This window comes from Xiphophorus maculatus, chromosome 8 (assembly GCF_002775205.1).
Source record: "Xiphophorus maculatus strain JP 163 A chromosome 8, X_maculatus-5.0-male, whole genome shotgun sequence".
NCBI classification, from domain to species: Eukaryota; Metazoa; Chordata; class Actinopteri; order Cyprinodontiformes; family Poeciliidae; genus Xiphophorus; species Xiphophorus maculatus.
Window position 1 is genome coordinate 20,579,568 of NC_036450.1, and position 12,277 is coordinate 20,591,844.

Consider the following 12,277-nt stretch of genomic DNA (forward strand, 5'->3'; position numbering starts at 1 on the left):
GTGTTTGTGCCGGAGAACGTGTGAAAAGTATGGAGAAAGGATGGTGACAACTACATTTTAAGTTGTGCTTGTTTAGTCTATTCATTTGCTATTTTTTATTTATTTTTTGTTACCTGCTTGTGAAAGGCGGGTTACATGGGAACACAAGCGACAGAGGCAGGAGAATCACGGTAAAACTCGAGAAAACAAAAGTAAATCGAGGCTAATTTGAATCTACAACGAACCCAGCAAACAACATTCAAAAGGTCTCTGCTGGAAGTGAATGTAATGCATAAGGAAATGACCCTCCGGGCCTTGGAATGCTGAATCAGAGAAAAATTATCACATAAAGCAGATCCAACTTAAATCGCAGTGTCTCCCTTACTTTTGCCAGACACACAGAGGGGCACAGGGCAGTGAGGAATACTTACATTTACCATTTTGGAGACAAAGGGAATTGTCTGCGGGGCACTTGGGGGTAAGGTTGCTACCATTCCAGTGACTTTTTGTGGACGGATTCCAACTGGAATTCAAGTCGGGAAAAGTCTATAGTAGAGGTGTCCTGCAGGAACTGCAGTCACTCATAATACAAGACGAGTGGAATGAAAGTCTCAAGGACTTCTATCACATTTCATTTCTTTCTCATTTTCCATGTGGTCTCCGACATCCTTTACCATCAGCCAAGTGACAAATTTTCAGCTCTGTGTGAAAGTGTTCATGCCCATGGAACTTCATCCGCATCTTGTCGCATTGCAACCGCAAGCTCGCAATTTGAATCAGCTTTATTCACCTAGCTTACTGCCTAATTCACCTATTTACTCATTTTTCTGTGGAATGTTACTCCAAATTATTAGCAGAAAGGTTGCTCTTTCATGGATTTTTTAAGACTTTAAATAAAATGCAGATTGGGAAACAAAAATTCATAGGTATGGTGTTAATTGACATGTTTTTGGCTAGCATTTGCAAAGCAGACAGCATAGTGAGAACCATTCATTTTCCTAGGCGCTGATTGGCTCTACCACCATGAGTCTAGAATATAGAGATGTAACACTTGTGGCAGTGCTATAATGGCTTCCACTGTTGATATTAATGCCTATTTGGTGGTTAGAGTAGGCAGCCATAGGTGTTTATATAGGGCGACTGTGGTCCTTAGCCTTTGCAAATACAGAGGTTCCACTGTAATTGATGCATCTAAAACCCATTTGTGTTCACTGACTTTAAAAATCTGCCTAAGTTGATGCTTTTATAAATCAAAAGTAGCCTAAACTGGTGGTTCTTTGTAAATAAAGTGACATGACTTGAATTGGCTACACTGTTTTATCATTGTTTAGCGATGACAGCCTCATTTACCATCAGAAACAACCTTCTTGGTTGAACACAAATATGCCATGTGTAGAATTATTTTAAGAATTTTAATCTGGATTGCTTTTACGTGCGTAACATTTTCCAAAAACTTCTTCTTTTTTTTTCCAAGTATATTTACGTTTGTTCCAGGAAGTTGCATTTGTCCGTCAAACTGTTCATATGTTGCCAGGGAAACCTGGTTTTAATATTCAATTTAAAAGCTTCTGTCCAAATACAACTCGTACAACCAACCAAGTTCTTTTCTAAGCAGCACTCCATCTTGCATTTATGTTGCTACTGCCACAAAGCCCTAATTTCAGGCTCAGATTACTGTATTTTCCCACCAACTCTGGCAGTGAAATAAATACCAGAGGATTATGGCAGATCTGTGACTGGATAAGCCACACAAACAAGACGGAAGGGTAAACAAAACACTGATTAAAATCTGATTTTCTTCTGGTTCTTGCCTCCTACTTATTAGAATACGATTAGCCACCCTCAGCTTCCTGGTTTTCGCCGCTCCGTGTGAGAAGAGCAAATTAAAGGAAGATTTACAGGGACACGAAAATCACTGCCGCAACACGAACGGTGGCGAACGAGCCCGCTGCTGTGTTGTTCGCCACTGAACGACGTGGACAGAAACCGCTAAATGCACGCACACGTTAGGTTACCATGTAAACATGTTTAGTATCTACAACATCTCCACCAGAAGACTCATGTGGATTCCAGTTTTTAGAGCAAGATATTATGTTGTAACAGATGCTTCTTTTTTTTATTTTATTTTTTTTACATCTCTTCTGTTTTTGCTCCACAGCGGGTCTTCACAGTGACTGACGGTCTCCCATCAGGGAGGCTTTCTAACAAATGGGGCCAAATGGAGCTGTGCCACCGCCGCCGCTGGCCACAAGACAGCTCCCTGAGGTTACTGCTTAACTCTGCCTCTGCAGCGTTATTTATATCCTCTCCCACCCCCAACCCCTCTAACCCCCCCATCACCAGACTAGTTTTAAGTGTTTAATAAACTTTTCACGTGTCGGCAACCAATGTGGATCTTAAACACTTTTCACGTGTCGTCAGAAGACGTCAATAAATAGCAAATAAGCAAATCTAAAGTTTACTGATGATACAGTGCTAGTCGCAAAAGATGGCAACCAAAGTATAGATTTGATTTATTTTTTTACTTTTTTGAGTGTGTGGTAGCAAGAAAACCTCGTCTGGCCTGGTTTGTCGTCACAGTTATGTGGTATTCTGATGAATACCACAGATTTCAGCGACCAGATTTCATGAAAGTACACTTGAGTGCATCTGTACTATTTCATGACAACATGAACACAGAACACTGCTTACTTGAGGCCACGCCCCTTTACACGCACTGTGCACTCCTTCATCACTTAAATAGAAGATTTCCTGAACCCTAAAATATAGAAATCACTTTTTTAGCCCAGAGCACCAGATTATAGGAGTTGACATCTAATCCCGTAGACGACATGAAGTGAAGTATGCTTTGGAGATATTATTGGGTAAAAATATTTGATATATGGTTTTATTTTGGAACATAATACTAGATAGCTGATCGGAAGCTGGATCTTCTCATAATTCAGTAATTTAGAACTGATGAGTCTCATTTGTCAGATCAAGAGTGTCGTAAGAAAATAACCCTTACAGAAATATTAAACATCCTTTTCAGCGAAATCACACGTTATTTTCTGTATTGATGGGATATATTAATACATCATTTACCAGGGGTGCTGATTATTGTGACGAGTGTTGAGAAGAACAGCAGAAGTTCAAAAACCAGTTCAGCTATAGCAAAATTTCAAGAATTTGAGAGTTGTCTTGTCATCTCCAACAAACGCTTGAAACTAGGAACTATATTTGGTCCTAAAAAGCAAATAATATGATAATGTATTATCTTATTTTCTGCTTATGAAAAAGCAAAGATTTCTAGGAAAATTTAATGATGCTTAGTCTTAAAGGGTTTGCAGAACACCTTATTTAACTTAGATCTACAAAGTTTGACAAAAAGATTTTTGTGGAAAAAAGGGATCTGGAAGTCAGGGTAGATCTAAATGTTACAAATACTGTTTCTATATTTGCCTTCTTAGAGGTAAACCGTACAAAATCCTAAAGGTACCGAGTTGATTGCTTTCCTTTTCTTTCTTGGTTTTCCGTATTCTCAGTTGCAAAAGCAGAATTTGGGCCAATATTTCTTCAAAACTGCTTACTGTACTTGGTAAAGTGTAATAGGTGGCTGTGCCAAATTTGTTTTTGGTCAAATTCACTGGAATTTTGTGGTCTTGTTTATTACAAAAATTTAAACGAAGGCAAAACTACTTTTTTTTTTTTTTTAAGAAACTACTTTGCATTACACAACATTTTCAATTTAATGTAACATTTGAATTCGTTTTCATATTCATGGAAATTTGTACAATTCCTATAATGTGGTCAACTGATGCACTTTCTACGCCTTTGATGAAGATTGTTGATATCCAATGAGGATTCCTTCCTGGTTTTAAAATTTCAGAAAGAAATTAAATACGCGCATTAGAGGTAAGGAATCTATTACGGATATTTACTTCACAGAATCTCGCTTCAAAAAACCCAAACTATCACTTTAAGAAATCCAGTCCCAGCTTTGGTGAAGACGAACATGTGCAGAGACAGAGAGAGCAAAACAGGAGTAATTTAATTAAGTTTTTTTTTTTATCAGACTGTAAGAAAGTTACAGCATCATAATTATTAGCCATCTGCTTCTAGGTTCTTTTATTCTCTTAAAGTGACTATAATATATTAATTTAGACCACTCAGCTTTGGTATGCCAAAACTTTACTCAAACCAGCAGCTTGTAATGTCTCATGTGGGCAAATATACTGCGTTGGGAAAAAAAATAAAGACATGTCATTCCAACTTTAAGTTTCATAAAGCCTACTAACTCTTCATGAGTGTACACTTTATCAATGATTACACCATTGTCACTCATTTCAGTCAGAAAGACATGGAAACCGCTCCTCATAGACAAAGTCAAATAAAATGTCACACCGGCACAGTAGGACTCAGACAGTTAATGCTTTCTGGTGGATCTGTGATGCGTCTGTGCTGCTTGCTGGGGAACTAAAACAAAGTCTGATTTTCTTTTCTTTTTTTTTTTTTTTAAACGTCATGCGGCAGATTTCCGACAACCGTAGCACAGGAACTGAACAGCTATCAAAGCGAAACCCACTATTTCTGATGAAGATGATGGAAGAACAAAGGAACGCAAGAAGCTCATCTGGTTGCTAGCATAGCGTCACCGTAGCCTCGGCGTTCCCATGACCATCACGACCTTCTGTGCCTCAGCGTGCTCATCTCTCAGCGGCCACCGCAAACAGATAGTTTCAATTTTGCGTGCATAATTCCTTGTGACCGAAGCCGCAAATATCTCCACCCAATCCACCGAAAAAGATTAAAGTACTTGGTGGCAAGATGGTGACCTGATAAACATGCTGATGTTTTTTTTTTTTTTCCTGCACCAGCGTATGGATTAAAACTAATAGTGAAAATCCAGGAACTCGGCTTTCAGCACTAAATTTGTGACAGAAACTGTGAAGCATCGTGTCCATATTTTTGAAGTAAAGCGATTACGTGCCAGACTCAAAATTCTTCTTGATAAAATTAAATACAACTATGGTTATTGAATCAGTAACAGATGGTTTTTGTAAACCGCTGCCGATTGTAGAAAGACTACGAAAAGATTCATCCCTCTGAAATATTTATTTGAAGATAAAAAGCCGCAATTAGAGCTACAGTACAGACCAAAAGTTTGGACACACCTTTCTAATTCAATGGGTTTTCTTTATTTTCATGACTATTTATAAGGCAAGAAATCCCACTTATTAACCTGACAGGGCAGGTTGACCTATGAAGTGAAAACCATTTCAGGTGACGACCTCTTGAAGCTCATCAAGTAAATGCAGAGTGTGTGCAAAGTAGTAATCACAGCAAAAGGTTGCTACTTTGAAGAAACTAGAATATAAGGGGTATTTTCAGTTGTTTTACACTTTTTTGTTTAGTGCATATTTCCACATGTGTTATTCATAGTTTTGATGCCTTCAGTGTGAATCTACAATGTCAATAGTCATGAAAATAAAGGAAACTCACTGAATTAAAAGGTGTGTCCAAACTTTTGGTCTGTACTGTATATTTGGACTCAGCTGCAAAGTTATCACATGAATTCTGTAAAAAAAATTAATTCTAGTGATCACTTTTCCCTCCTTTTTCCTTTTACGTCATGAAAATTGCCACCAGCTTTCAGATGGTATTCATTTAAAGCAGCGTTTCCCAATTCCGGTCCTCAGGCCTCCCTGCTCTGCATGTTTTAGATGTGCCTCTATTCCAGAGCAGCTGATTCAAATGATTGCATGACCATCAAGTGCTGCAGAAACCTGTTGACCACCCATATATTCAATCCAGGTGTGTAGCAGAAGGGAAACACCTAAAACATGCAGGGCAGGGAGGCCTGAGGACCGGAATTGGGAAACGCCGATTTAAAGCATTTTGCATATCACACAGAGTGCTGCTGCTCATGGAGAATATGTTGCCGTTTCCCCCGGCTGGAATTTACATAAAAATACACAATCATAAGCAGATTTTCCAGTAAGCAATATTTAATATATTGTGGGCAAACTTGATCATCTCAGTAGCGTTACTTTAAGAGTAAATCTTCCGTTGACTGCAGATGCACAAACTCTGCCTCGCACACATTTCACTTGTGCAATAAGTGAAATGTGTGCAACCTAGTGTCTCACTTAAAAAAATATATATATATATACAGCATATGTATATTGTTCAGGCCTTCTCTTTAACCTTTTAGGGCAAGCCAAGAAAATTAAGTGAAAAATGAAGTTTATACACAAACATGCATGCACATCCTGTAGTTTGAGGCACACGAACGCGGCTGCAACTGGAAAGAGTCTAAACATATATAATTTTCATTTAGAAAACATCTGTGCAGGCTGTTGCCCTCACACAGAGAGATAGAGAGAGAGAAATGGCTCTTTTTAACTGAGATGAACTGCCCGTAAAGCCTGGTGTAAAATAGATTACAACTTCTACACTGAGAGCACGGTTACTAAATATACGCCGAGCGTGCCACCCAAAAGTTTTACCACATGACAAAGCAACCAGGAAGAAATCCTTTATCCCGAAAACTGAGTATTCTTTGTGACAAAGCCCCGCAGCAGTCTTAAGCACAAGACCATAGTTTCATGTTGACGACATCTGGGAGTTTTTTAAAGTGTAGCGAGAAACACTTCAAACAAGAAATTGAAAAAAGAAATTGAAAAAAAAAAGAGGAGAAAGGCCCCCTTGTCTCCAATAATAGTGCTTCAAGTATCCCAGCTGGCTTACTTCTCCAGCTGAATAGAATCTTTGACAAGTTAAAATACACAGTCACACCAAATATGTCCACCTGTCTTCTGCTTTGCTACTTCAGCAAGCCTTCCACCTTTCTCATCTAGGACAAAAACAAGAAAAAAAACCCACACACAGGCAGACCTATTTACATGACAATGAGGGCCGCGGTGTGGAACTTTTCTTTTCCCCCTTCCTTGGTCCTTTTCTCTTTCTGAAACATCCTCACATCTCTGCAGGTTTCTGTAAGATGTTTTCACTTTGATTCCAAACAAAAGGAGTTCTGCTTGTTAACAAAAAAATAAAAGAGAGAGCGAAAAAAAAGAAAGAAATGCGTTGTGAGGTTTTCAGCATATCCTGCAGAAAAACAGTTTGGTACCAGAGTTCCCTTTGTGGACTATTCTGATAATTATGGATACTGTAGCTGATGTTACAAATGTATCAGAATTAGTCTGGGACATTTTTTTGACCGGATGTAGGAAAAAACAAAACAAAACTGAAACAGATTATTCAACTATTCTTCTGTTGTAAAGATATTACACAAAAGTGAAAGTCTGCGGAAGTACACTGAAGAAGCATTCAAACCCCTATATGAAATGTTTGCTATTAATACATATTTATCTCTATCAGCGTTGGAAATCTAGAGATTATGAGATTGGATGTAGAATAAATGTTCAATAAAAAAAACTCCTATGTTGATCAGAAAGGGAAATTAAATAAATTCAATTATGATTAGAAATCTTCAAGTTTTGCAGTCAATATGATTTTCAGATTAATTTAAATCTGGATTTTGACCATTTTTCCCCCCCTGCCTGCTAAAGGAAAGAACCCACAAAGCATGATGCTCCCACCGTTGTGTAGCATTTTGGTTAACTGCATCAGCTCGGTGTTGTCAGGACGACGACACGACGTTCTCCAGTTTTTCAATGTTGTAGATGACTGTGCTCAAATCTCTGGCTTGCACACCGACTTAAATAAAATGTATCTTGTACCTTGATGTAAAACAGAAAGAAAAAAAATCAGTCTTTCTGGCTTTAAAAAGGGATGAAAAAACTACAATGATGCTAAAAACACAAGCTAGAAAGACGTATTATTTTCTGATGGCCAACCACTCCCCCACTTGCCCCTTCTGACATTCAGTCGTAAGTTTAAGACTCTTACAGTGACTTCACATTTTTTTTAACAATTAAAATTCAAAAGGACAACACAAGCAACTCCTGTTTCAACCGCTGGAAATGTGGCCGTTTCACGTCTCTTCAGAATCTCTAGTCTTCCACCACTGTATTCTGTATCCCTGGCTGAAACCGTGAGTTTAATATAAAGTCCTCAAAGGATGCCTTGACGAAATGCTCACATGGTTTCCTATGTAATTTTTATGTGTCACACCTGAAAATACAGCTTCTCTGTATGGCCTCTCTTCACTTTCTTTCAAATCTTCCCTGGCAGACAAGCTCTACTTTGTGACATTTCATAGGATGAATCATAGTAAAGAAAAATCACGCATAAAGTTCACCAGGGTTCTATTCTCAGGCAGCTTGGTAAAAGCAATTGCTTCCTGGAAGTTTTAGATTTGACCCATTCATCAACATTCGCCCGTGACGTGTGCGACGCACCAGTTTGACATGATGAAACTTACCGGGACTAGCCTGTGCTGTAAACAACTGCCCTCCGACGCGAAGAGAGAAGTGCCGACCCAAACAAAACGTCAACTCAGTATTTGGAAGCGTTGCCAACACGGACTGGAAGGCTTCGCCGACTTCCTCTGCTGCCACTGAAAACCTACAGGCGGACTGTAATTCTAAAACAGTGCCGAAAAGTGACGTCGTCGTTCACAACCTGTTCTGTTCGCTGATTGGCCCGGTTCAAATTCAACCGGAGAAATCCACTTCAGTGGAAGAAAGCTCAGACGTGGCAGTGAAGGGAGATGAGAATTAAGCGGGATTGCATTGGATGGCAATGGCCCGGGCTAATTCTCAGGTCGCCCATCTGGACGCTCACACTAGTTCAGATTTCAGAGCACCATGTGAATCATCATTTCCAAAAAGGTTTCCAAATGACTACACTGGCAATGATTGAGTGGTATACGGAGCATTTTAAGTTCCTAAATAAGTCTTAATTGTCAGATATAAACCGTCAACACCCTTCAATATATCAAGGACTCAGTGTTCTCGCAAAGTAAGCCGAAAGTAAGGGGAGGTAGCATTTAGTTTTTAGGTTTCTCAGCTTTAACTAGCTCCATAAAACTTGGATGTGCAGAAGCTCTTTGCCCCCTTTTTAAGTCGGCCATATATCTGGAAAAAATTTTTTTTATCAGTTTTCATTATCAGTTCCACTTAATTTGTTAAAAATGCGCATGATGAGATACTCCATGTTGCCTTACGTATTAACGAGGGAATTTTAAAAAACCTCTCCAATGCATTTCCTTTCAAAATCAAACCGCATTCAGCAAATACTGCAGCTCACAGCATCTGGTAAGACGAAGAAGAAGAAGAAGATGAAGATGAAGAAGCGCCTTGACGGTAGATTGGAGGACTGAAAGTCCAGACATGTTACCCACCCAATTTGACCAATGCAAAAATGGAAAAACACTTTGCGTTATCGATTCTCTGTGTTTCTAAAAAGGAGAGGCAGTAAACATGCTGCCCGCTAACACAAGTTACCGGCATCAAATCCTAACTCATGTTTTAATCTATGTTCTATTTTCAGTACTTTGTTTGAGAAAACTTCTGAATTAGCTTGGTAATGCAGTTTCTATAAAGTGACAAAAGATGCCCAGCATCAGCACAATCTTCTGACAGAAGCAGGAAATGGATGCAGTCACAGTTCGTTGCTAAAACAGTCAGCTAAATTCATCTACTTTGCATGGAGGGTGGGGGGAAATGTGCAAGGCAATACGTAATATAAGACAACAAAATGCACACGGAAAGATAAATCCAGGGTTGTTTGTTGCGAACAGCAGCAGTGGTGCGAGAAAGTGTGAGAGAGAGAGAGAGCGAAAATTGATACCCGTTTGAGAAACGGTGAACCCGGAGGACGTGATCGAATGATATCAAATTATGGCCAACCCATCTCCATTTAGATTACCTTGTTAAAGTATTCACGCCCCATTGACTTTTTTTTATTTACATTTTATCTTTTTGATGCAAAAAATAAATTAATACATTTCATTTTAAAATGAAAGGAAAATGAAATCGCTTTGAAAATTTTTGCTTTAGTTTCTAGATATATTTAGGTAAACAACCCACAGCTCCAAAACTTTCTAGAGACTGAAGCAATCGCTCGATCTTTTCTTTCTTCAGAACAATTAAAGCTCAGGGTGAATGGAAAGCGTTTTTTTTTTTTTTTTTTTGCGTCCCAACTGGATTTAGTCTCGACTTTTAACAAGATCACTCTGACGTGACTCTTGACGATCATTTCCACTGGCTGTATGATTAGAATCATTGTCCCGTTTTCTTCCAAGTTTGCTCCGAGTTGACCTCTGTCCACATTCCGACTGTCCCGGATGAAGTGTGCCATCCCCGCAGCATGATGCAGCCACCACCACATTCTCCCTGCCCAGCTTGTCAGTTTCTTTGTGCAGATCTATTACATTAACTCCAAAATCCCATGTCCAAATGATAGACATTAGATGCGTGTCATTTTCTTTCAGGGATCCTTGATGCCTACAGGTGTGGAAAAGTGGGTTCTTACTTATCTGACTTTGACTGTTTGGAGAAGTCTCTTATCTCAAAGGACGGATAAAAAACCCTGTTATTCTGCAGCTATCCCACCTCCCTCTTTTCTCTGGGACTTCTTCTCTACCATGGCAGACGGCCCAGCACATAAAACAATGTGGCTTAGACGCTGGCAGAGAGAAACTATGGCCTCCTGGAAATATGCTCTCTGTTGACTCATTCTCTAAACTGCATTCTTCATCAGCAGCACAGCAGAGTCCTTCCTGTCGGCCATGAAGGCAAAACATCTTTTATGGTCCAGTTAATAAGTGTCTTTTTGCTTCTTCTTCTTCTTTTTTCTTTCTGTGTTTTAACTGTCAAGTTTAAGCGCCAACATTCAGAGCGGTGGAAGACGAGAAAGGGAAAAGGAGCGACCGGCTAACAGCGGAGTCCAGATCCCCCTGGATTTATTTGTGTACATAACTCTCTCTCGCTCTCTTTCTCCGTCTTTCCATCGCTCCTCCCCACTTTATCCAAATCCCACTTTTCATTCTTTCGTGCTGCTCTTGGGTTTTTCTCGAAGCACACAAACACCCCACGTAGGTCTGACGCCGCGGTGACCGCGAACCTACGGATTCGCACGACCGCCAAATTATCGTGCCGCGTTGGAGCAGGAATCCCACACCCACGGCCCTCACATATGCTAATTATTCTGGTCTCGAAAGAGGAGAGGAGCGCTTCCAGTGTTTTTACGAGGCTCATGCCGGGAACGGCTCGAGCGCAATCAGAACCCAGAGAGCTCCTAATCCCACACGCACTTTTCTCACACTTCTGCACTTTGTAGCTGCAGAAACGAAACGGAGTAGACGACTGCTGAAGTTGAATACTTCCACTGTGATTTCATCGTATTGTCATGTAACCCCCCCCCCCCCCTTTTAACCTCTTCACCCCCCCCCCTGCTCTAAAGTCCTATTCATGATGACCACAGAGGGCCAAGGCAACAGCCTGGCAATAAAAATAGGCTAAATGGAAAAACACGTGACCCAACTAACTAACTCTCATGCTCAAAAACTTTTTATTTCTCTGCTCTCCCTTTCAAGTGTTCTCATCTTCTCCTTTCTTACCATTCGGTGCTTCTTGATTGGTGCTCGTGTCAGGCTCCATGGTGAACTCGCAGGGTGACGATGAGCGCTCAGATCAACACTCCCACATCCTGACTAAGACACAAAAAAAAAAAAAAAAAAAAAAAAAAAAAAAAAGAAACTCTCGCCAACTGATCTTCAACCGATACAGGTAGGATGATGTATCGTCCTTCCGCTGCCGACTTTAGTCCTGTTGCGGTTTTCCAATAAGAGCTACTGGCACTGGTCTGGGCCCCAGCCGCCTGCCAGCTCAGCTCGGCTCCAGCTTCTGCTGCTGTGTTACATCTGTCTGACTGAGCTCCTCTGTGGAGAGCAAGGCAGCGAGAGCATAGCAGAGCCTGGAACAGGAGGGAGGAGACTGAGGGGCAGTTTCCACATGGAGCAAGAGAAATCTGGGTGGAGGGAATTGCGGCTGCGCTAAATGTCGCCTCTCCGATCAGACTTTTCCACTTTCTTTTTGAATAATAAGGAGATTTTAGTGTAGTTTCCATAACCCTTAAAGAGGCAGTATCATGTAAAGTTTAATTTGAGCTTTACATCATGGCATCAGAAACATTCCTTTGATTCTTTCATGCACATTTAAGAGATCTTTTAATCTCCCGTGGCAACCGTTCAGCTGTGCGAAACGCCTGGGTGGACCTAGCCCCGCCTTTGAGACACAGCTCCTCCTTGGAGTTGCGTTTTCCAGGCCTCCGACTCACACAGCAGCGCTGCCCCACGACTGCCCCACTCAGCTCCTTCAGACTAGCCAGCAGCAATTAGCAAACACCT

The 12,277-nt window shown here is 40.5% G+C and overlaps 1 protein-coding gene across 4 annotated transcripts in view; it reads right to left on the reverse strand.

Annotated features, from left to right (window-relative positions):
* dab2ip (DAB2 interacting protein) overlaps positions 1-12,277 on the reverse strand; it is a 180,752-nt gene that overhangs the window by 148,966 nt on the left and 19,509 nt on the right. For 2 of the 4 annotated variants that reach the window (XM_023337809.1, XM_023337808.1), the window contains exon 1: positions 11,489-11,772. The exons of the other annotated variants lie outside the window; for them this stretch is intronic. In XM_023337809.1, coding sequence (XP_023193577.1) covers positions 11,489-11,528 — 40 coding nt within the window. In that variant the 5' untranslated portion in view covers positions 11,529-11,772. Of the gene's footprint in view, positions 1-11,488; positions 11,773-12,277 lie in introns of those variants that run through there. 4 annotated transcript variants of the gene reach the window in all.